Source organism: Halichoeres trimaculatus, unplaced genomic scaffold (assembly GCF_033239565.1).
Source record: "Halichoeres trimaculatus isolate MK-OKI-2021-1 unplaced genomic scaffold, fHalTri1.1 fHalTri1_scaffold_21, whole genome shotgun sequence".
NCBI classification, from domain to species: domain Eukaryota; kingdom Metazoa; phylum Chordata; class Actinopteri; order Labriformes; family Labridae; genus Halichoeres; species Halichoeres trimaculatus.
In genome coordinates, this window is record NW_027437199.1 from 3,465,132 (window position 1) to 3,491,055 (window position 25,924).

The window sequence follows — 25,924 nt, forward strand, 5'->3', positions numbered from 1 at the left end:
TTCTTCAAAAATGAGACAATTTGGGTACATTTGCTATTGACTGTCGTCTAAAATCCACTAAATCATTGATTTACTTAGTGATTTATTGTTTCTCAGAGTCATGTCTTGTCCTCCCAGAGCTCATTTAGCTCTGTCAGGTAAACAGAGGCAGGAGTTATAATAAGCTCTGCAGCCTGCAGGCCTGTTCTCTGTCTTCTGCTGTCAATCAAGATAACGCGTTATCAGTCTTGTGGCGTCACTGTCTCCGTAAAGGTTTAGCGCTCAGAGAGAAGTAAACACAACGACAGTTAGAAATAGTTACACAAGCAGGGCCCTTCAAAATAAAACATTGAGGAACATCAACTGCAGGTCTCATGCAGAATTCATGCTAATTTCTCCTAAAAGACATTTTCATTTACTTTATTGTTTCTGATTAAAGGTGTGAATTTCTGATAAAATTCAAGTATGTCAATGTTAACTTTAGGAGTCACTGAAGGAGGTTAGGTTTCAAAAGAAACTACACAAAGCATGTTGCAAATGTTACATTTTTAGTTCAAGTACGACAGAAATGAGTGCAGAAGAAGTAAAATTAGCAAACTGATGCAATACATTGTGTTAAAATCAGTGGCTAATGTTAAGCATTATTTTTTTTAATGGACTTAAGATTTGGACAATATTTTTAAATGTCTGACAAAACTTAGATTTTATTTCTCTTCAAGATTTTATAGTGACCAATGACTTAAAGAAAACAAAACTGATGTTAGATAAAATTTCCTAATTGAACTACAGCCAGGAGTGTGTTTAAATAAATAAATAAATAAATAAATAAATAAATAAATAAATAAATAAATAAATAAATAAATAAATAAATAACATGTAGTGATGGATTGGTCATTGAAATTACTTCACAGAAATTCCTCTCATTCAGAAAAAAAATATTTTACTACATTCTCCAAAGAGAGTGACAGTATGGTAGATATTTTCACATTTGTATGACTTCATTTATCTGATCAAATGTAATTATTTATATTTATCACAATTGGAATTATATGATTCAATTAACAATCTTGAAAATATATATATATATATATATATTTGTTATAAATTAAAGGAATGTTGAATATTAGACAAAAAAACATTATATGTAAGCTGTAGTCTAGCCGGTTTAAAATTTTACACGGACTTTTATTTTGAAAGGTGCAGGCGGAAACGTCATCCGTACAGATTGTACATTGACGTTGCACGGTGAGTGAGAGACATGCAGGCAGGAGGCATCAATGACAGCCACAGCAGCACATAAACAGCCCCCAGTTGGCTTGTTGGATGTTTGAGGCTCCAGGCAGCGGACAGCCGGCTGTTTGTGATCCGAGCTGAGGATGCTGGAGCAGGTGTGGGCCTCATGGTTCCCCCGCTGCCTTCTACTCTTCATCACCGCTCAGTCATCATCAGTGTCCGTGGCGAGGGATCTGCGGCCGTGCGATGAGGTGAGCTCTAACCATTTCTATCGTATATTCTGACGCTGATTCAATGAAAAGAGAATGTTTGGAAGGTAGATAATACTTTTAAATCCTATTTCTGTTCATTATTATGATGTGCGAATAAACAGTGTGTACCACTAGAAGAAAATGGCCATGAAGAAATAACGTCAACATTAGATAAACACTCTTTGCGCACAATAAAACACAACTACATCTTTTATAATTATTGATTTCTGGGAGCACATTGTCTTCTAAACGCCCACAATGGGCTTTCAAAGCGAATAAACACCCTCCATAACGAGATGGCGCTGCTCTGCCGGCCTCCATCCCTCCTCTGAGCAGCCACCTGCCGGCCAACAGGGCCAGGATGAGCCGCTGTGGAGGAGAAAGGGCTGGGGGCTCAGCGAGGAATCACATCACCGTGGATATGGACAGCATCTTAGATCTAGTGTTTTAATTATCCTTAAAGCACACATCAATTTTATATATTTATGTTATAGGCTAAATAATACAAACAGTAATTAAGAAAATTAGCAATATGTATCAGACCAAGCTAATTTCCCTAACGACTCAGCATACTGCTAAGCCTCAAATACAACCATAAAAATAGTAATATTTAATATAGATATCTGAATAAAAGTTGTAAATGTTTAAATAAATGCTAATTAATGACCTGTCAACTTCATATCTATTTACTGGAAAGGTTGTTTTGTTTTGTTTTTGGTCAAAAGCTAGTTGCTGCTAGCCTCTGTGCTAAGCCAATTAGCAACGTTATAAACTTGTAGTGGTAAAAACAAGTATTCTTAAGAAGAAAAAACAATGTTCTACTCAAATAATGATAAATTAAAAGTCTGTTAATGCCATAAATAGCATTTTATTTATCAAATTTCATGTTATGTTTGGGTTTTTTTGGGGGGGGACAATGCTAATTTCAGGACACATCTGCTTGTTTATAAATGAGAGATTATAGCTAATGCTAATTTCAGAATCATGTTCATTGTTAATTCATTTGTATATATTTTTAAACTATATTTTGAATTATTTGAGTCTATTTTAACCCATTTTAATTCATGGATCACTTATCATTTATTTTACTGATTTTATGGTAATTTGTACAATTTTCAGAGTTTTTTTACCTGGTTAAATAAAGGATATTATTTATTATTATTTTAGCTCTTATCAAATTTTATTGCACTGACTTTATTTTCACTTTCAAGTACCTTATTAGACGCTTTCTTTTGTAAAGCGCTCTTGGCTGGATATATATATATTTAGTTAGTTAGTTAGTTAGTTGTACTTTAATTCCAGACCCTTAGGTCCATATAAATACAACAAATAGTTTATAAAAAAGAAATTAAAAAAGGAAAATAGGAAGATTAGAGGGTAAATATTTACCTCAGTGCTTCATAAAATGATAAAAAACTTTAAAATATCATCCTAGAGTCGCTCAAAATGCCTGTATCTTTGATATTGCGTAAGCCACCCTCTAACGCTTTAATATCTTAAGTTTAATTTAAATTTGTTTTACTTTGGTTCATTATATAAATATCAATGAGCAAATTATCCTAGTTGGAAATGGACCTATTAAAATTTATGTGTTGAAATTATTAATTTGGGACTATGTACAGCAAATTTGGACATTAAATCCAACATGAAATCCAACAATGAACAACTAGCTCAAGTGATCAGGTATATACACAGGTTAAACATACAAAATTAGTAAAAAAAAAAAAAAGAAAAGTGGATTAAAGTTATAAAATAGCAGAAGTAGGGTAACTTTGTCAAACAGGAAACAGTATGTCAGACAGACCTGTCAATAAACACTCAGGTCTCTGACAGAAAGTAACCCCCCAGTGGATTTAAAGCAAGCCTTTGCCAGTCAAACAAATGAGCCTCCTCCTATCACACACTCCTCTGATCCAGAGGATGGCTGGTGTTGAATCTTTCCCCGTCTCTGTCTTCTCATCAGTCTCTATGACAACAACCGTGAGTTACCATGGAGACCAGGAAACAAATTAGCTCATGTCTTTTTTATCACAGTCACCTTTTCCTCCTGTCAACACATCAGCTGAGGCCCCAGCCCTGTTAGTCGTCCGTTTGCTCAGGGAGAGTCAGCAGAGGGAGAACTGTGCAGGTGGTCATGTTTGCATGTTAATGAAGAGGTTTGAGAGGCATGAATGGCTTCTTTTTGTTGTTGCATAGCACAAGCTTATCTTTACACCACACACACACACACACACGCTCTGTATCTGAAACCATCTCTGTCCATCTCTGACTAATTCCCCTCCCGGCTGTACGCACAGCTCAGGTCATTTCTGTGATTGTTCCCGTTTCATTAGCGGATACTTAACCGTCACTTCTTGGCTGCAGCCAGCTGCCTCTGACAATTGGTGTAACCCAGCTGGACAGCAGGTTCGGGGGAGGAGGTGAAGCTCTGCCAGAGCCAGGCTTTGGAGGGCTGAGGAGATGCTTTCAAAGAATGAAGCATTGGCTAACTTTTTACTTTAATTCTGCAAAGCTTGCATAAAATATAGAGTGTGTTTGGAAAGAAGAAAGTGCAAGAAATCAAACAAGAGTGAATCTCTCCAGCGTTATTTGTACAAAATGTTCCTCCCATCATAAACTTGTGCTGTTCAATCACGAGCATAATGTGACGACCAGCAGTCCTTGGGACGAAGCGGTCGTACACATGACCTACTGCTGGCTCTTAATGCACCATTAGTGCTCCAGTGGTTGGTTGCCGTGGTGATCGGGGTCAGTGCCAGTGTTCCCTTTATGTACGCACAGCTTTGTTTTCATATGAAAGCAGAAGAGTCATGAATGTGGGCAGGTTTTACAAATATGAATAATGAATGAACTGTTTTTTTGTAGGTTAGATTTTAGGAAATTGGACTGACTGATTCTGAAATCAATACAGTCATGCTTCAAGCTTGGCTGAACCCAAATGGGATGGTGTATTGACCCTTTTTTTTTTTTTTCAACATTCTTTTTGATTGGATTTTTGGCACAAAGTTACCAGAAATTTACCATTCGGTACAATGGATGTGTGCATTTTTGCGTTGGAAAATCACAACATTATGCAGAATAAAGGTATGCGTATTTACAAACATACATAATCGTAGACATATATGCATATAACCCCCTCCCCCCCAGAAAAAAAGGCCATATCTGCATAAAGTTTTTCAAAATAGAAGAATGAAAAAAAAAACGACAGAAAATAATTCAATAAAATTATAAAATATTTTAAAATGTTTAGAATAAAGGAAAGAAAATAATAAGCTACACATACAAAGTAATAGTAATAAAAATAATAACTAGAAAATAAATTAATAATAAAATACCGTTAAAGGAATTAGAAGAGTTAAGTGAAACAATTAGTTAAAAAAATAAAATAAAATAAAATAAAAAATTATAATAATATGAAAAAAATAATTAAAAAAATACCTAAAGTAAAATAAATAAAATTATTTATATATACATACATACACATATAAATAATAAAATAAATAAATAAATAAATAATAATAATTGTATGTTTTGATCCTTAAACCTGCGTGTGTTTCTGCAGACGGACTACTACTTCCAGTACACAGAGTGTGACAGCACAGGCTCACGATGGAGAGTCGCTATCCCGCTCAGTCCGGGCTCCTGCTCAGGTCTTCCTACCCCAACCAGAGGCACAGACTGCTGTAAGTGTGACCATGAAGTGCATGTGTGTCGTCATGTGTTCACATGTTGTGACTCTTCTCCTCTGTGGGTCGCAGCTTTCTCCTGTCCAGCCGGGATGTTTTTAGAGATGACGACGCAGCAGTGCACGCCATGTGCAGCAGGTTCCTATTCGCTGGGCAGCGGGCTCCGTTTTGACCAATGGGACGCCATCCCTGCAGGCTTCACGAGCATGGCCAGCTTCTTAGATTCAGGTCCAAATGGAGAGGATATTCAAGCCTGTAACAGGTGAAAAGAACACCCCAGAAACTACACAGTTCAATTTATATTTGTTATTATTTTTCTTGATTGTGTTTTTTGTCTGTGCTGCAGCTCATCCTGGACGCCACAAGGTGTTTACCTGGAATCAAACCGTGACGAGTGCACCGTGTCTTTAGTATACGCCGTCCATCTGGAGAAACAAGGATCGGTGTCCTTCACGTATCAGTATCCGGACAACAACATATTCTTTGAGTTCTACGTAAGCAACACCAAACACTTCCTGTAGCATGCTTTACTCTGACACATTCACAGCTGAAATACACCAGATGTGTCTGCAGTGCGTCTCCGAAAAAAAATACACGAGAACGGCAGCTGTCACTCATTGTTAAACGTTACGCAAAGCCTCGTTTTTACCTCTTATAACTAATGAAAACGAAACTTTAAAGAAAAAATAGGACTTGAATATAAGACAGCCAAATTATATCTTCAAATCACCACAACAATCAGACGTGAGAAACATTTCTACCAGGTGTATTAATTTTTTAAAGTTTGACCACAGCCCATCTGGAATGACTGGGGATTTTTTTACCTTTACTGCAGCCAGCCACCAGGGGGAGCAGTTTTTGTGGTGACCTCACTTTGAGCCGAGCAAGATGACGTCCATTTTTTTTTTTTTTTTTACAGTCCATGATTTGGAGTAAAACTTAAGTGTTAAGTATCTTTATGACCAACAGAAAACTTGAGCATGGCTTTAATTCTGGGATCTAAGTCTCCTTGAGGAAACTGCTACACATATTCAACAAGCTGCAATAAACTGAATAAAGTCTTTGCCTTTAACAAATCCATCTACATCCTGCTGCGCTGTCGTAGTTAATTAACTTATGAAGGTTTATCTCTTAATTGCTCCTTTGTCGACTTCACTCCAGGTCCAGAATGAGCAGTGTCAGGAAATGGCCCAATCAGAGGAGCAGAAGTGGATTAAAGTCACTAACAATGGAGAGTGGGGCACACACACGGTGTTTATTCTGGTCTTCTTCTGTCACCAAAAGGCTGATTTAATGTGTGTGACTGCTCTCTCATGTTTGTTTCTTTATTTAATTCATTTTTAGGTGAATCTGAAGTCTGGCACCAACATCCTGTACTGGAGAACCACGGGCATCCTCGTTGGAGGACGGATGTTCAAACCTGTGCTGCTCAAAAACATCCAAATCGAAGGTGAAGAAGAAAACATAAAGAGCGTAATGAACAGAACTCTAAAGTTTCTGTTTTTCAGGAGTAAATTACTCAAAGTGTGTGATGTGCTGCTTCTTTGTACACACAGGCGTCGCTTACACGTCGGAGTGTTTCCCGTGTCGGCCCGGCTGGTTCAGCTCGACGCCTGGCTCCTCGTCCTGTGAGCCCTGTCCCAGCAACACCTTCTCTATCAAAGACGCAGCTTCCTGTACGCCCTGCCCCGAGCACCACTACTCACGTACGTATCACATGACAACAACGTGCGTGGACGTGTTTTTTTCTGTCGTTGCTGCTGGATCATCACGTCTCCATCTCTGTCTCAGAGGAGGGCTGGGCGGAGTGTAAGCCGAAGCCGCCGTGTTCAGAAAAGGATTATTTCCAGATCCACACGGCCTGCGACAGCGAGGGGAAGGTCAGCAGCATCCGCACTGCACCAGATTTAAACATCTCTGACACAACACCTGATTAACACATCCAGTTTCTGACACGGAGGGAAAAACATGAAATCTTGCAAAGTATAAAAATGAGTTTTCAGTTAGCTATGGGTGAGTTTTCAAGTCTACAAAGTTTTATTTCCTCTGGGTATTTTAACCAGATGAAGTAAATGAGGGGTAACGTGAGACAACACAGCTGTAGTTCTTTATCCTTCACCATCCTCGGGCTTGTTTCAGAACGTAGGGTCAACAAACTCTGAGTAGATTTACCCTCGGATTGGAAACTCTGAGTTTTTGCTTTAACAACACTTGGCATAAGTTTATGCACTCGAGAGTCAGACCTCTTTTTCTGTATCGGCCTCGAGTCGCTCTTCTTTCTCAAATTTGAAACAGAAAACTCAGAGTTTCTTTAATTTCAGGGTAAACAAACTCAGAGTTTTCACTAAACCTGCTGGTTCCTACTTTAACTGTTCATTTACATGACAGTGTTTATGCCGCATATTGGCTCAGTAACCAACATACACGTTCATTCCTTGATGCTATTATTTGGAAACTATACAAGACTGCAGTAATATACTTCACTTCCTGTCTCTTGATCACATGACTACAAAATCTGTGCTAGATGGCAACAACTCAGAGAAACTAACACAGGAAATAAATTATTAAATCTTCCATAATAATAAAAACTTTATCTATAGAACACATTTCAAAAACAATGTTACACAGTGCTTTACTAAATAAAAACAAACAGTAAAAAGAAATAAAAGAGAAGAAGTGAAAAGAGGAAAAAGAGAAATGTGAGAGAAATATAGAAATATGTAAAAGCTATGAACAGGGTTAAGAGGCATTGAATTCATGAATCCAAAAAAAGATGGCCTTAAATGGCCTTAAAATGTCTTAAATTAATATTTAGAAGTCTTGAAAAAATAACAGGCTAGTATGATTGTAAATATTTCAAAATAAATGCTTACAATAATTCTTTATTTTTTTTAAAGTAATTTACAGAGCAACTCTCGTGGTAACATCAAGCAATCATGACAGCGAAACCAACAAACGTTGATGTGGTTGCAGCGGGGACTCTGTTAATTATCCCTAACCCTTTGTGATTGATGTGGTGTTTTTTTCCATTTATGTTTAAGGTGAAGTTGGTCTGAAATTTAATTTCAATTGGCATTAAAAAGTCTTTAAAAAACTCTCGAATTTAACTTTGCCTTAAGCTGCAGGAGCATATATCGGTATCAATATAGGTATCGGCCGATGTTGTCTTTTTTTTTTTGTGGGGAAAACATTTTTATTTCCAATTAAGTGAAATACAAGACAAGAGAAATGTATATCCTGATACAATATCAGTGATGAGATGACTTGTACAGTTTTTCTTTTTAACTCACATATTTGCCCCAAGAGAAAAAAAGCAAAGAAAAAGGAAAAAAAAGAGAAAGAAGAAAAGAAAAGAAAAGAAAAGAAGGAAAAAATGCAAATAAAATTAAAAAAAAGAAAAAAGAAATCCAAGAGGATAAAAAGAAATTGCCATTTTTTTTAACGGTATCGGCCGATATTTACTCAGTAGCTGCCAGCTGTTTTCAGAGCATCCTGAACGATCTTTCAAGACCCAAATAATCTTGTTTTCTCTGACTGTGTAAACACCAAAACTACCTAAGAAGAGTGGACTCTCTTCTTTTAGTGTCACTCTTCCTGTTTTGGATCAAAAAAACAGACAAAACAAACTTTTGGAGCCTCTCCATGGTCGTCTTTTCTCAGGATGGCGCCGTTCTTTTTCTCTGAACTACCTCGACACATCATCTTAGATATTTTTTTTTTAACCAATATTGATATCAGTAAATATCGGTATGAGCGAAAATTTTCTTATTGATAATAAATAATAAAAACAATGAAAGATTAAAGTAAGAAGGAATAAATTTTAAAAAAAGATAAAGAATGTAAGATCCTGCCCATGATACTGTCAAAAAAAGTTAAAAAATAAAACAAAATAAAAGCTTTTTGATGGTTAAAACACTCCAATAAAAGCACTAAAAATGTGTCTTTAAAAAAGGACAAAGAGTCAGCTGCTCTGATCTCCTCAGGCAGGCACACCTTTGACACCTTTGGCCTCTGCTTTGACTTTGGGACAGTAAGACCAGGCACACATGGACTGAGGAGATCAGAAATGTACTGAAAGTCAACAATAAAATCTTAAAATCAATTCTGAAACGTATGTGAAGCTAGCGAAGAGAAGCTGAAATGGGAGTTAAATGCTCTCTGCTTTTGGTTATCGTGACATTTCCTGAACGATCTCTTTCAAACAGTGTAAACAAAGTTACTCCTGATGATAACTCTGCTGGTTTTGTCTGGAGTGTTTGTTCAGATGAATCATGCAGGGGTTATTATCTGTGCAGACGAGCTTTCAGTGTTTGAAACCAGAGACGTCACATGATGCGATGAGAAAGGAAACCATGAAGAGCTTTGTGTGCACTTTGCATGTCATCTGATTCAGAGTCGACCTTCCTGTCGCTCGTCTGTGACCTCTCCGGTCTGATTACTGTCAAAGACACACCTCCATCTGATTCCTGAAGCATTTTATTTTAAATAAGAGAGTTAAAAATCTTTTCTCTGTGATCCAGACTCAGGTGCTGTATCGATGGGTGGAGCCTAAAATCTGCGTGGAGAACGTCACGGGGTCGGTGCAGCTGCCGGCGACGGGGCAGAGAGAGCCCTGCCCTCCCTGTAACCCCGGTTACTACAACAGCAACGACTCCACCTGTTTGCCCTGCCCACCTGGGACGCACTCAGACGGCACCTACGGTAAACCTGAGCCCACGGAGGAGCTTCAGGAATATTTCCCACAAAATCACTCTCATAATCCTCCGTCCTCCTGAAAGCATCGCTCTATACAAACATATCTTTTCAAAGAGGTAAACAGCGAGTAAAGGAAGCTTTGTGTTTGTGTGTGTGTGTGTGTGTGTGTGTGTGTGTGTGTGTTGTGTGTGTTTTGTTCAGAGTGCGCTCAGTGTCCTGCAGGGACAGAGCCCGTGTTGGGTTACGAGTACAAATGGTGGAACGTCCTTCCCTCCAACATGAAGACGTCCTGCTTCAACGTGGGCAACTCCAACTGTGACGACATGAACGGTGAGAGCCCTGACACCAAACCACGCGTCTTCCTGTCCGAATCAGTCAGCAGGAAGTGAGTGCATGACTTCCTTTCTGCTCCTCAGGTTGGGAGGTTGCAGGCGACCACATTCGCAGCGGGACAGGAAGCTCAGATAACGACTATCTCATCCTCAGCCTGCACGTCCCCGGCTTCAAGTAAGATCAGTCAGAGGTTTCTTTAGGGGAAACGGCAGAAACGTGTCAGCTGAATGTCTCCTTTCACGCCAGGGTCCCCGCCTCGCTGTCTGGGATGACCGGCGCCGAGTTCGGACAGATCACCTTCGTGTTCGAGACCATCTGCTCGGCCGACTGCGAGCTCTACTTCATGATGGTGCGTGTGTGCGAAGCAGACGATGGGCACTAGCTCACTTTGCACTCAAGTAACCTCTGTGTTATCTTCTGCTCTCATGTGGCGCCCCCTGCAGGACGTGAACAGGAAGAGCACCACAGTGGTGGAGTCCTGGGAGGGCAGTAAGGGGAAGCAGGCGTACTCTCACAGCATGACCAGAAACGCCTCTGTGACGTATACGTGGGCCTTCCAGAGGACGAATCACGCTGTGGACGTGAGTCACGCCTCAGGTCATGAATCAAGCGTTTAAGACAGGGGTCTGCAACCTTTACTTTCATAAGAGCCATTTTGCCCCAGCTCACCTGGATTAAAGTCATTTGGGAGCAAAATCTACTTTATCTTCACGATAAAGACAAAAAAGTGTATAAAATTGTAAAACGTCTGGTAAATAATTATCTACACAAGGAATTTGTTTGTGTTTATAATATTGTACATGTGATGTCTTAGTTTTTTATTTCTAGTAAATAAGCAAATATTTTTTTTTAAATGAAAATTTGCAATGTCATACATTTTATAGATTTGCCAAATTTATAAAATTTCAATAAGTTGTATATTTTTTCTAAAATATTGAAATTTGTAAAATTTGTAAAATTTTTCAAAAACGAAATTTAAAAAATTGTGCAAAAGTTAACAAATTTTTCAAAAAATTTCCAGATTTTGATGAATTGCAGAAAATAGAAAATTGTGATTTCAAAATTTTCCAAAAACTTGAAATATGCAAAAATTTAAAAAAGTATGCAAAATGTTTAAAAAATGACTTTTTTTCTAAATTTGAAAAAAAAAAAAAAAAAAAAAAAAAAAAAAAAAAATTGAAAGCCTTACTGCAAGAGGTGAAGCATATTTAGTGAAACAAAGTGTCAACCCATGATTTTATTTTGTGTTAATGTCTTTAATCATCAATAGCCTCTGTGAGAAAACACAAAATGCTTTATTTGGATTATAAATATATATTTTTAAGCTTCAAGGAGCCACTGCAAAGTAGTTAAAGAGCCACATGAGGCTCCAGAGCCGCAGGTTGCAGACCCTTGGTTTAAGATAAAGAAGTTTTGCATGATTTTAGTTTTAGATTTGAGTTTTATTGCGTGTTTCATTTCATGACTTTATAACTGTTAAAACAAGGCGATAAAAATCTGACAATCTTTTCTATGAACCTTCTTCCTGTCTGTCCACAGATGCGTCGTTACGTGAGCGACACCGTGAAGCTCTACTCCATCACCGTCACAAACGTCCTGGACGGCGTGGCCTCGTCGTGTCGAGCCTGCGCCCTCATTCCTCAGAACTCCCAGCAGGCCGGCTCGTCCTGCGTCCCGTGTCCCGCCGGTTTCTACATCGACAGAGAGACCAACCGCTGCCAGGAGTGTCCGCCCAACACACACCTGGCGGGACGTCACACCTACGGGCAGGACGCGTGCGTGGCCTGTGGACCAGGAAGCATCAGCAACAAGGTGGAGGAGAAACTCTGACGACACACAAACAATCGTTTGTTTTTTAAAATACTTTCATCCACATTGCAGCGGGTAAATCTGCCACAAGTTCAAACCCATGTTTGGCAGTTATTCCTAGACTTCCTAGAATCTTCACTTTGGTCAGAGTTTTTGGGAAAACATCGTTTTCAGTGACGTAAAGCTGCAGTTTCATGTGGATTTACAGTCGTAAACATAGAAGAATATATGTGGTTTCTCAAATACGCGGCTACATGTGGACATGGACTTGGATGCAGAATCACTGCGGAGTTTAATGGTTCGTCAACTGATGTGGAGGAGCTAACCACCAAAAAACACATTTTTAAACTTAATGTCATCACTTTGACGGATGGTAAACAGCTCCCAGGTTTGTGAAATAGTAGTGAGTGGACAGAAGAGATCAACAAGTGGACAGATATTAGGTGGACAGACGTTTTAAGAAGAGAAATCCAGAGAGAAAATTAAATACACAACTGTCAGTTGATGCTCGTGGCTGTATTATCCGTGGACAATGATCAGATAATCTTGTTTTCTCCGCTCTTTCTCTCTGAGCTACCTCGACACATCATCTCAGATTCTTTTTTTTTTTAACCAAATTAATGTCTGTAAATATCGGTATCGGCCAAAATTTTCATATCCGTGCAACCCTAATAATAAAAACAATGAAAGATTTAACAGAAGAAAATAAATAATTTAAAAAAAAAACAGAAGAAAAAGGATTTAAGATCATGCCCATGATACCGTCAAAGAAAAAAGTTAAAAATAAAACCAAATAAAAGCATTTTGATGATTAAAGCACGCTTATCTGAAATCTACCAGACAGTGACAGACCAGGACGTAAACATGTGTCAATAAATCAGAAACACTCCCAGACAAAAACCAGAAAACTACGTCCAGAGTAAATTATTCACCCGCATACGTCGCTGGTGTTTCAGTGTAAAGTGTGACCCTGTTAACTGGTGACTCTCGGTTGTTAATCCCTGATTCTGTCGGCTGAGAGTCACCAGTTAGCACGGTCGCTATTAACTCCAAAACACCGGTTGCTATGTGACGGTCCAAACTTGATAGATGTTGCCTCTGTTGTATAGAATCTTTTCTAAAAACTGAAAACAGAACAACCGAACATTTTGATGCTGATAACAGGTTGAATTTAATGTTTAAAAAACGCTAACTCGTCTGAATGAATGGAGCTAAACGCTGCTACTGTGGTCAAGATGTGTGCGCGTCTTGAGGAGTAAGAAAAAATAAAGATAATACTAATAAAAAAATAATGATGAAATTAAAAATTTCAATAGTTGTTGAAGACGGTTTTGTTTCTGATCACCTCGTCCTGCAGGAACACTCGCGCTGCTTCAGCGACTGCTCCTTCTCCCACACAGAGAACAACCGCACGCTGACCTTTGACCTCAGCCCCCTGAGCGACGTGGCCTCTCTGACCATCGGGCCGAGCTTCACCTCCAAGGGGACGAAATACCTCCACATGTTCAACATCAGCCTGTGTGGGCACGAGGTGAGGCGCCCAGCGAAGAGTTTTAACCCTTAAACCTTATTCTTAGTCAGGTATAGAGCTAGATTAACTAGATTTTATAGCTTGTGATGTCTGTATTTCCTCCTCATTTGATTGAATATCTCATCTGAAATAAAAAACAAACTCTTCTCACTTTATTTTTTCATCTTCGCTCGTGTCGTCTCAGGGGAGGAGAGCCGCCGTCTGCTCGGATAACGTAACTGACGTCTCCAACAAAGACGACCAGAGCGACTCGGCTCGCTTCATCAACTCCGTCGACAGCTTCATCTGTCAGTCAACCATCATCCCGGCAGATGGGCGGGGCTTCAGAATGGCGATTTCCTCCCAGTCCATCAGCCTGGCAGACACTTTCATCGGTATGTGGAACAACGGCATGTTTCTCCGTGGTTACCAGGAGCTGGAGTTGAGTTGAACGTGTGTTTTCGTTGCAGGAGCGACGGTGGACAGCGTGCTGGACGGTGTGAACGCCAAACCCGATCTTTTCCCTGAAAACTCAAAAGAAGTTCCTGATATCAACTTCTTCTACAGGTATGATAAAAAAAGACTGTGTGTATGTGTGTTTAAGTGTGTTTGTGGTTTTAACGGTGTGTTATTTTCTTGCAGATCGATGCAGCCGACTGCGTCATGTGATCAGGGTCGGAGTTCAGTCATCACCGTTCGCTGTAACCCCGAGAAGACGGAGCGAGGAGAAGTTTCTGTGCCCAGGTAGACGATGATTTACTCCACGTATGTGTGTATTCCTGCGTCATGAAGGATTTTTGCCAGTGACATGAAATAAACTCAAACACGCGTGTAGCAAATTGTTTAATAAAGCATAATCTAAAGTCTGTGTTTGCTGCAGGTCCTGTCCTGCAGGAACATGTGATGGATGCACGTTTCACTTCCTGTGGGAGAGCTCCAGCGCCTGTCCGCACTGCTCCGAGGACGATTACCACCAGATCGATGGAGCGTGCAAAGGAGGAGTGCAGGTGAGCACACAGCGTCTTCAAGGAAACGATGGAAGGCTTTTTTTTTGCCAAGCTGCTGTTTAATTTTGTTTTTCAGAATCAAACTAGAGTAAGATAACACTTCAAATATGAAAGTTAGATCGGCTGGGTTATTTTTATTTTTATTTTTGCCAAAGAAACTCTGATTCTACACCTTAAAGTGATGGAACAAGTTGGGTCGTATCACAAGGTTTAGGGCAGAAATTACCCCTACAGCAGTGTTTTTGTGCAGCAGAAGCCCAGAGCGCTCGCACCAAACACCCCCTCCCTGCTCCTCTGCTGGTTTCCTCTGCACTCAGACGAGGCCATATTTTACTTGACCAAAAACACAAATAAACGAACTCCCACCAAAAAATCTGATATGGGTCTGCATTCACGCTTTATTTAGAGAATTTTCAGCGCGTTACTTTCACACAAAAACACCGCTAAATAAGGCTCTAGTTCTCATCGTGTCGTAAAACGGCGCTACCTCCGCTGCAGAGCCACAGCTGGCTACGAGGCGCTCGCCGCTTAGTGTATCAGTCCGCGCACGGTGTGCCAGATATAAACAAACGCAGGTAGTCTGCCAGTGAAAAGATGCTTAAGTTGGGGTTGTATTTGTGTTTACCAGGCAAAACACAAGCTGTAAATGACTCAGAGAAGTTTGTCTGGCACCAAAATAAAATACAACACAATAATCAAGACGAGTCGTGATAAAAACATGCATAACCTTCTCAAAATCATTCAAAGATAAAAAGGAGCTGACCTTGGATTAAAAACAAAGATGATAAAAGTTGATTCTAAAATCTCTGTCCATTATCACCTCTGAGTTTTCTGCAGTCTTTGAGCAAAAGGCTCAGAGGTGGACGGATCAGGCTTTAATGTCTCTGAGACAGTCCAGGAAGTCAACCTTGGTTAGCAACACTCCAACACACAGACTTACAAATAAAGAGTGTGTGCATCGCTGAGTCTTTGCATGAATTACAACAGGAGCAGCTGCAAAAAGCCAAGATAAAAAAGTGCAACATAGACAGCACACTGGAGGATTCGTGTGGAATCAAAAACTGTTTATTATGCACAACAAAATATCTTAAAAACATCAGATATGTGCGACTTTACAGCCCTTCATCAGGACTGTTGTTAGTTTTTCTGGGACAGCTGCAGAAGTCTTTCTCCTTCATTATTAAGTTTAAGAATCTAACTCTTTGCACGTTAGAAGAGAAACTAAGCGTCTGTCCTCCTCCAGCAAACTCTGTACGTGTGGAACGAGCCGAAGCTCTGCACCAAAGGAGTTTCTCTGCCGTCCAGAAGCTCCTCCCCCTGTGAGGCCGTCGCCCTGTGGCTGAAAGTCGGAGTCGGCGGTGGAGCCTTCGTAGCCGTGCTGCTCATCGCCCTCACCTGCTACTTCTGGAAGAAAAACAAGAGGTTAGAGGCGCCTGAGTATCATTCAGATCAGATTCCAGTGTTTGTTTCTGTCAGACTGCTCCTGTTTGTAGAGTTTGACATGTTTGTGTTCTTCTCATATTAAGGTTGGAGTATAAGTACTCTCGCCTGGTGATGTCAGCAAACAAAGAGTGCGAGCTGCCGGCTGCAGACAGCTGTGCTCTAGCGGAAGGGGAGGAGCCTGATGACGACGTGGTGTACACACAGAAACCCTCGCTGCTGGGGAAACTGAGGGCCATCGCTAACAAGGTGAGTGTTGGAGTGAGTGTGTCCTGGTTGTTGTTGACCATCTGTGCATCAATCCTCCTGAACCACAGCCATTAAACTTCTCGTTCCCTCCACAGCAGGAGGATGGGGAGAGCAGCGAGACAGTGCAGCTGAACTCCTCGCACTCTGATCGATGGGTGCTGGGATGAACTAACCCCAACAGAGACAGATAAAGACGATCAAAGAGGAAGAAGGAGCTGCCCCCCTCCTCCTCCTCTTTCAGCCCCTTCACCGTGACGGGACGGGAGCAAAACCACCAGAGTCCAGTTCTCCCTGGATCCTGGCAGACACTGGACTAAAGCTTTCGCTATGGTAGAAAACACAGGAATCCCTCAGCTGCTTTACGGATGCTTCAGGAAGAGGAACAGCTTCTAATGTTTTTGTATGTTTTGTATTTTATTTGGTATTTCTGTTTGAAGGTGTGTATTTATATTAATGCTATAATGATGACCCTTTATTAAAGTCCTATTTGACTTTGGGATTGGTGTTTGGAGTTCATAATGTTCATCGCAGATTATTTGCCGCAGACAACTACACAGTTGCTGTTGTAAATATATTGATGCTAAATTTGCAAATTTTCTTTCTAATTCCGTCTGGTATGTATTAAATGAGCTCTTAGAGAGATCTCTTGTAGCCCCATTGTACGTTACACTTCAACAACAGAAAGCGAGGGGTACAAACACATAATTTAGCTTACTTTAAAGTCTGATTGACCTAAAACAGGACGAGTCGTAACTTCACCACGAAAGTAAGGCTTCTAGCTCAGGCTAGCTACTGTTAGCAAATTACCTTCCTCAGCTTATTAGGCGTAATTTTCCGAAAATATCTCTATTTTTCATGCTGGCTGAGTCTTTAACGAAAGTTCTTGGTGTGTTCTGTACGGGTTTTCACACTTTTTGGCGAATGACATCTTAAAATCCTACTTTTACCGCGCATTTTTATCTCTGTCTATTCAATATTAACGTTCGTGTATTTTCAAAATGGCCGCGCATCCGGGTAACTTCCCAAATCGTGACGTCAGTGCAGTATCATCCCGTTGATTGTAATGAAACGCTTCTTAACGTGATAAAACGTATTAAACATTAAAATTTAAATGACTTTAATAAAATAAACGCTTCTCTCAGTAATAAAACATTTAAAATGTTAATAATAATAACAATATAAAACACATTTCGCAGTAATAAAACGTTAATAAAGACTGTTAAAAAAATAAATGAATAAAATAAAGCAAAACATTTCTCACAGTTAAGCCATATTAAAATTAGCAGGGCAAAACATTATAAATGAATGGAAAATTTAACCTTTAAAATAGTAATTACGAAAAAATGCATATTTAATCTACTTGATATCATCTTGAACAGGTGGCGTCTATAGGAGTTGATTAATCTGAAATTCATCCCACAATACCGACAAATATGTTATATTTGACCGTTAAATATGTTATATTTGCACAACCAGACTGGTCCCTTTGCCCGTGGCCCGGTCAGTCCTCCGCTGTGCTCCGCCCTCTTTAAAGAACACAGCCTCCTCCTCCTCCTGGTCTCCCAGCCATCGAAAAAACTTCAAAGCGGACTAAGTTTGCTGGATTTCTACTTTTTCTTCCTAGTTATGCTTTAAAACTCGGAGGAGACGTCGGTATGTGAAGCTTCCTGCGGCTGAAACTTGAGACTTTAACGGGAGGATGAGCTCCAGCTCGTAGCCAAGCGGTAGGAAACTCTCCCCTCTTTTTGTGCACATTTCCACGGCATGGACATGAAAACAATCACGGCCTGAGGCTCGGTGGAGGGATCGAGTTCTGTGTCCGCTTTAAAACGTGCTTTTTCCACAAATAACGTAGAATAACAAAGAGTTTGACAAGGATGTTGATGCTTTTTTGACCCTGGTTGACGCAAAGTTTAGTTTTTAGCGTGAACTTAAGTTCAGTTTAGTGACGTCACGGCGAGACAGCGTTCGGCCAAATTTTCACATTGAAAGAGAAATACGCTACTACACCTATTTTACATTAACTTATAGCTTTAAAAGTTACAAATAGAAACTTAAAATACGCATAAACACCGTTATTTAGCCATTTAAAGTTAAAAACTCTTACTGTTTACGTTCTCCAGTGTTAGTGTTGGTGAATTTGTATTAACAGTCCGTTACAATCCTATAATGACGTTCATAATGGAGTGCTTTAAAAGTATTCTTACAGGGTTGTAATCAATGTTTATTGTGTGCCTTTTTGTCCCAGGTAAACTTGAAGAGCTCCTTTTCTCTGTCAGTTAAAGTGGTGAGTTTCTCTCTGTTATTCTGATGTGGTTTTAGGATGACTGTGCATGGACAGAAAATTGTAAACAGAAATGTGATGTAACAGGAAACTGAAGTGGTTGGTTAATAACAGTATGATGTTCTAACATGATTATAGTAATATAAATATGCCCTAAAGACTATTAATTAAATCATTTATTAAAAAAAAAAAGTTTTTATCAAGGAAGATTTTACTTTGACAACAACAGGGACGGGAAGTATACATAGTTTTCTATTCATGTATCATTCATTAACTTTTTTTTTTTTTTTTAACTTTTTTTTTTTACTTTCTCTGGCATTTATTGTCCACCCAATGAGACTTCTAGAGAACCCTGATTTTTCTTTTTTAATTAACCTGAGCAAAAAAACAAAAAACAAAACAAAACATGAATTACAACAAAGGATAAACGGATGCATTTACCCCGAAAGATGATAGATTAAAACATTTCAGGTCATTTTGGTCATATGACTTATTTTTGTGAGTATATGAATTTAAAGTAGAAATAAAAATCTCATATTAAAGTAAATTCTGTGGTTTTATCTTTTCCAAATAACCAACTAGCTGTCTTAAATTAAAGAGAACTTTGATTAAAATAAAGTGCTTTACCAATAGCTAATATTAAAAACAGATGGAAAAAACAGGCACATTAAAGAAAAAAACTATTAAAACCAATGAAAAGCAAACGAGATCAGACAAAGGAACAAAATATCGCTGAGGTTGAAGCCCAAAGAATAAAAATATGTTTTTAAGACCCCACAAAAAAAAGCTTAAGTGTTCCATATGGTTAGTGATTATTACCTGAAAAACATTAAAGTATAACTGACACCAGGCAACAGCAATACCAAAATCAAGGTTTTGGTGAAGGACAGCTCTCAAAATGATTTTTTTCATGACATACAGTGTTATAGAAATGAACAGGATTATAAAAAAAGAATGGAACAAAAGTAAAAAGAAAACAAAACAGAACAGAAAATCACAAATTTCACATATGAATGGAAGTATTATTTTGATAGTAAACAGGTTTAAAACACTAAAAGAAAGTTACAATGCACATAATTTTACAAATTAATAAAAAAAAATTTTTTTACAATTCTAAATGACTCAGTTAGAAAAATGTGGGATTTTTTTAATAAACAGTACAATTCTTTTTTATCCTGAAGACTTTTTTTCTACATATAGCACATTAAATGTGCATGTTACATTTTTAACAATTATTCAGATGGTTTAAATTGACTTCTATGTGGTTGTAATATTAATTTTTTGATTTTATTTTGTTTTCCAGAGCCTGTTGATTCAGCCATGGCTCGCGGTTGCATCTGCTGCGTCAAATACATGCTCTTCCTCTTCAACCTGCTCTTCTGGGTAAACATCCCCACGGTCACAAAACGACCTTTTTTTAGATTTTTACCGTAAATCAGCGATGGGATCAGCGTTCATGATTAAAGTTTGTTTTTATCAGACATCAGCAGGAAGTTTCTCCGTTTCCTGTGTGTGTTTCAGCTGGGCGGGTGTGGACTGCTGGGTGTGGGCGTGTGGCTGTCCGTGTCTCAGGGCAGCTTCGCCACGCTGTCACCCTCCTTCCCGTCGCTCTCCGCCGCCAACCTCATCATCACGCTGGGCACGGTGGTGATGGTGACGGGGTTCCTGGGCTGCCTGGGCGCCATCAAGGAGAACAAGTGTCTGCTGCTGAGCGTGAGTGCACTACAACTACCATCATGCATCATCATCTTTTAGTGATGTTGTGTTCAAGGTCTGTTGGAAATTTAAGCATCAGACGTTTAAATAGTTTTACATGAACACAAACGTCTTTCCTCAGTTTTTCATCGTTCTCCTGACCATCCTCCTGGCTGAACTCATCCTCCTCATCCTCTTCTTCGTCTACACAGACAAGGTAAGACCTGCACGCTAATCAAACACGTAGTTTAGTGTTTCTGTCCGTCCTGGGATTCTGATCTCACCTGTGTTTGTCCAGGTGAGTGAGAACGCCAGACGGGACCTGAAGGAAGGTCTGATCCTCTACAACACGGACAACAACGCTGGTCTGAGAGACGCGTGGAACACCATCCAGGGAGAGGTACGTCATGAAAACACTATAAAAAAAGAGCGTACTGCACCTTTTTACCAAGTTTTCATCAGGATACAAACAAACCAAACGTAAACACTTTTTTTTGTTTATCTCTGGACACATTTTCTTTGTATTCATCCTTTAAAAACCTGAAGCTTTAATGACCTTCTTTCTTATCTCGTGTCTGCTCCAGTGGCGCTGCTGTGGCGTGATGAGTCACAACGACTGGTACACCGCCCTGCATGAAAACGTGGTTCCTGATCGCTGCTGTCAGCAGTTTTATCAGGGCTGTGGACGCAACTCCTCCAACACCTTCTGGACTCGGGTCAGTGCTGGTTCAGAGACTCGGGTTTTTCTTTGACACACCTTCTAAAGTCTGAATTTTACTTTCTAGTTCAGGGGTCTCAAACTCAGATAACCTGAGGGCCACTGAGCATCCAGTCTTGTCACAATGAGACCACTTCAGGTGTTTGTCCTGTGCTGGGCAGGGCCACGTCTGCTCTGAGGGAGGTGGTAGTTTGAAACCCTGACTATGGCTTGGACCTGGTCTTTGATTTTTCTCCTTTTTTGCTTCCTGAAATACATTTTTGTCACGTTGACGGCTCTTTCTTTAGCTGGACTTTACAAGCGGCCCCACAGGTTTAGTTAAATAACGCTGAAAAGTGTGATTCCACTTAAACTCCACAGAAATAATCATTCTTCTCCTCAAACACTCTGTGTCACCTCTTTACGTCTCCTGCTTGGGTTGGTGCTCATTATGCTGCGTTCAGGGTCAACTCAGAAGTCAGATATTTATACCTCAGTCTCAGGCCTTGAATGCGGTGGGCTAAGTTTCACTATAAATTGATTGATTGGTATAAAAATAGTTTCGCTGGCGGTGAGTTTGAGACCCTGTTCCAGTTCTTTGACTCTTTAAAGAAAAAAGGAAAGAGCGTTGAGCTGTCCACAGACACTGTCTGATGTTTTTACAGTCAAGACCATAAACAACGGGAAAAATACAATTTCATAATAAGATAAGAGTTACATGAACCAATCAGTTTCTAATACTTAAAAAATTATTCCAGTATTTCGAAATCAGCAATAATCCCTAGTGTTATTACTTTTGATTCCCATATGTAGTGGTGTTTTCCGACCTGCAGGCATGATAACTTAGTTCCTACACGAGCAAGAAGAGATCTATTTTTAAAACTTTTAATGGATAAAGTTTCTTTAACATCATCATATATCATATATCACACAGTAGAAAAACCATATGCTCCCATGCCGCGCCAGTTCTGTCTCACTCTGAATGTGTGTGAGGCACGACACGTTCATATAAAGAGGCCAAAGCCAAAGGGGAGGAGCCCAAACACATAACTCCTGAAAAAAAAATTAATATTTGATAGCACAGGCATCACTCAAACGAAAACAAAATATAGATTTCATGAATTTAGGATTATGGGCTGCACGGTGGTGGAACGGTTAGTGCTGCAGCCTCATAGCAAGAAGGTCGCCGGTTTGATTCCCAGCTTGGCCGGTGGGCCTTTCTGTGTGGAGTTTGCATGTTCTCCCCTCCTACAGTCCAAAAACATCCTCACCAGGTTAATTGATCACTCTAAATTGTCCATAGGTGTGAGTGTGTGCGTAAATGGTCGTCTGTCTCTCTGTCAGCTCTGTGATTGGCTGGCGACCAGTCCAGGGTGTACCCACCTCTCACCCAATGACAGCTGGGATAGGCTCCAGCCACCCACGACCCTCAACAGGATAAGCGGTTTCAGAAAATGAATGAATGAATTTAGGATTACATTTTAAATGAGCTTAAATCATTACACTACATCATTACACTATGGCTCTAACACCATTCAACAGAAACGTATCTTATTTAATCTTGTTTAAATCCTAAATACAGAGCACAAGATGTTTATATTTGTCTTGGTTTGTGAGTCGATTTAAAGCTTCTGTTCAGCAGTTTGTCGAAGCCAGTTAGAGACACAGCAGCTGTAAAAATCCCTGAATAAAAAAAAGTTCTAAATTTTAACCATATTTCCTAAAATACCGAAGTGTTTCTAAAAAAAAACGTGGATGCAGACACATGGGGCCAGTTGCTCAGAAGGGAAAAAAGTATTTTAAAATCGGGTTAGATCACGTAATCCAATGCTAGTTTTAATTAGAGGTCGACCGGTATGGGTTTTTTGGGGGCCGATGCCGATGCTTTCCAAATTTGGGCAGCCGATGCCGATATGCATAGCCGATTTTTCCAATTTGATATTCAGGCCGATTGTTAAATAAATATATATTTATCACATTTTTGTGAAACGCAGCAATTTCTGAGCAACTAAAAGAAATCTATTACAACAAGTCGTGTCCAGTCCTCTGAACATATATTCAGCTTTCAAAACAATGAAATATTTTGTCTGAGTAAACACACAATGTAACAAGCAGTAGTAAACATTCACACTCTTCTTAAAATGTCAAAAAAGAAATTTAAACTTATTAATATAATTTGAACAAAAGTATGTAATGTATCCAAGTGGTTCCACAAGTTTGAGGTGCTCATCTTTTTTGTGCCTGATCAAAAATTGCGTCATTTTATACAACGGATCAAAAATCGTTTTTTAAAAGAAAATACGGCCGATGGCCGATAGAGACAAATGTCCAAATATCGGCCCGATATATCGGCCGCCCGATATATCGGTCTACCTCTAGTTTTAATCTGGATCAAACCTTCAGTTTGTGTTGTTAAAAACTTCTCAGTAGGATCTGGATCACTTTGATCCAAAATACTAGGATTATCCTGATCCCAACAGGAGGCAGGATTTCAGGAAGAAAATGTAGGAAAACTTTAAAATTGGAGAATTAAGTGTTGATACTTTTAATTTATATTTTGCGCTTGACTTGTTTAATCTGTTCATTTATAAAGTAGACAGAAGTTACCAATGAAGCCTTTCAGTAAAGTAAGAATAAAATCAAAATATCAAATAATCTTGTCCCCATTTAAAAATCCCACCAAACAGATTTCAATAACAAACAAAATCAAAACTAATAAATTTTCTTCTGTCTAAGCTTAGTGTTTCTATTCATCCATTAATCCAGTTTTTACTGGGGAAGCAGTCAGCTGCTGGTTTGGAAAGTCTCTGTGTGAAGACATGACTGTAAAGGCAAAAATAAATCTCTGAGCCTGACTTTATTTGGCGTTTAAAGTCTGCTTAACGTAATTAAACCTTTGAAATTGTTGATTAAAGAGTCAGCTGTGCCTTTTGATGTGTTTTCTCCAGATGTGCTCCTCTTCCTCCTCTTCCTCTGACCTGTGTTGTGTGTGTTGTGTGTGTTTTCAGGGTTGCTATGAGAAGGTGGAGGAGTGGCTGGATGACAACAAGCACCTTCTGGGAACCATCGCCATGTGTGTGTTGGTCATACAGGTGAGCAGTGTGTCCCTCCTCCTCCTCACTCCTCTCTGTGGTTTCACCTCCTCCTCTAACTTCCTGTGTGTTTTTATTTCCCGAGCAGCTCCTGGGCATGGCCTTCTCCATGACGCTGTACCAGCAGATCCACCGAGCGGGGAAGAAGTACGAGGCCTGAGGCTGGACTTTAATCACCTGTTACACTCACCGTGTGTTCCCACTGCAGCCGTTATCTAACATTTCTTCACTTTAACACCAGAGTATTTATGTGGATAGCATCTGAGCTAGCTCTGTTAGCCGGTTAATGCATGTTTTTGTGACTGATAGCTGAGAGGAGAGGAGGAGTGGAGGCTTGTTTTAGGTTTGGAGCCTGTGGAGAGTTAATCTGTTTTAGATAAAGAAGCTTTGTGTACTAACATGTTCAATAAATAAAAGCACTCTACACACCTGAGTGAGTCGTTTCAGGTGATTACAGGCGCGTTGACCTCATCACTCTTCTTTTCTGACAGATAGTCGGGGTGAGCGTGGGGTCGTTTCAGGCTCTAACAGAGGTCAGATCAACACAGGGTTTGATTCCTGAATTCTTCAGCTGATTGTTTTTAACTGTTTAAAGAGTTTATTCATTAGAGGAGCAGATAGGGAGACGTTAACTGCAGAGATAGTGAAACTCTGAGGGTTGAGTCAGTCTGAAGAAACGAGACGTGAAGCTAAACTTTCCACATTAACACGTTTACAGCTCCTTCCTTCATTTGTTAAAGCCACACGAAAGAAGGATGTTTTACAACTCATTTGTTTCCAGTTTCAGGCGTAAAGCTCGCCTCAGCTCCACGTTTTTGTCTTTTTTTGAAAGAAATTATTATTTTCAGGCTTCTTGTGCTTTTAATTTGAAAGGACAGAACAGTGGATCAAGCAGGAAACAGGATGAGAGCAGGAAATTAAGGGTAAACCTTATGGGATGCAACCTAGACCACTAGGCCAGCTGCACCCCATCTTTCCCTTTAAGTAGACTTCTATCAGGTTGACTTTGCGAGGGGTTTGTTGCTTCCCTGTATCTTTAACAAGGATGTAGCGCATGGATGATGGATGCTCGGACTGAGCATGTGCAGATTTTCAAACCTCTAAAAATTCATGTGTTGTAGAAATCCCTGAAACCTCTTCACTAATGTATTCACCATACCCTGTAAAAGTCTGTGTAATTATCCACTGAACAGACCTATACTTGAAATCGGTTTTAGTTCTGTAGTCAGGGATGCACGTTTTATCGGCATCAATATCGATATCGGCTGATATTTACTCATTCACTGCAGGTATTTTCAGAGCATCTTGAACAATCTTTAAAGACCCTAATCTTGTTTTCTCTGACTGTGTAAACACCAAAACTACCTAAGAAGAGTGGACCCTCTTCTTTTATGTCTCTTCCTTTTTTTGATCCAAAAAACAGACAAAACAAACTTTTTTTGATCACATTCATCCTGGGTGCCACATCCTTTGATCCCATCTAATCTCAGTTTTCTCTTCTCACGATCACACCGCTCTTTCTCTCTGAACTACCTCGACACATCATCTCAGATTGTTTTTGTTTTTTTTTCACCAATAATGATATCGGTAAATATCGGTTATCAGCAATATCGGCCAAAATTTTACATCAGTGCATCCCTAAATGTAGTATATGCACATCTCTAACCTTCCATCCATCTCCTGCAGCTTATCTGGGGTCGGGTCGTGGGGGCAGCAGCCTAAGCAGGGAAGCCCAGACTTCCCTCTTCCTGGCCACTTCGTCCAGCTCTTCTGAGGGGATCCCGAGACGTTCCCAGGCCAGCCGAGAGATGTAGTCTCTCCAGCGTGTCCTGGGTCTGCCCCGGGGTCTCCTCCCGGTGGGACGTGCCCTGAACACCTCACCAGGGAGGCGTCCAGGAGGCATCCTCATCAGATGCCCGAGCCACCTCATCTGGCTCCTCTCAACGCAGAGGAGCAGCGACTCA

General features: G+C 39.9%; 2 protein-coding genes across 2 annotated transcripts; both read left to right on the top strand.

Annotated features, from left to right (window-relative positions):
* The first annotated feature begins 1,186 nt into the window (after positions 1-1,186).
* Positions 1,187-16,689, top strand: LOC141810527 (endosome/lysosome-associated apoptosis and autophagy regulator family member 2-like). Its single transcript, XM_074698152.1, has 22 exons — positions 1,187-1,463; positions 5,026-5,146; positions 5,222-5,411; positions 5,496-5,643; positions 6,311-6,400; positions 6,494-6,599; positions 6,706-6,855; positions 6,941-7,029; positions 9,670-9,850; positions 10,046-10,174; positions 10,261-10,351; positions 10,424-10,526; positions 10,621-10,758; positions 11,717-11,989; positions 13,344-13,517; positions 13,702-13,891; positions 13,967-14,063; positions 14,139-14,240; positions 14,377-14,503; positions 15,747-15,925; positions 16,030-16,192; positions 16,288-16,689. The coding sequence occupies exons 1-22, from the start codon at positions 1,356-1,358 to the stop codon at positions 16,357-16,359; spliced, it is 3,021 nt and encodes a 1,006-aa protein (XP_074554253.1). The 5' UTR covers positions 1,187-1,355; the 3' UTR covers positions 16,360-16,689.
* A 1,028-nt stretch (positions 16,690-17,717) lies between these two features.
* LOC141810617 (tetraspanin-9) lies at positions 17,718-24,387 on the top strand. The gene is made up of 9 exons (XM_074698335.1): positions 17,718-17,916; positions 18,441-18,479; positions 19,780-19,859; positions 19,998-20,189; positions 20,314-20,388; positions 20,470-20,571; positions 20,756-20,887; positions 23,877-23,960; positions 24,049-24,387. The coding sequence occupies exons 3-9, from the start codon at positions 19,797-19,799 to the stop codon at positions 24,118-24,120; spliced, it is 720 nt and encodes a 239-aa protein (XP_074554436.1). The 5' UTR covers positions 17,718-17,916; positions 18,441-18,479; positions 19,780-19,796; the 3' UTR covers positions 24,121-24,387.
* The last annotated feature ends 1,537 nt before the right edge of the window (positions 24,388-25,924 follow it).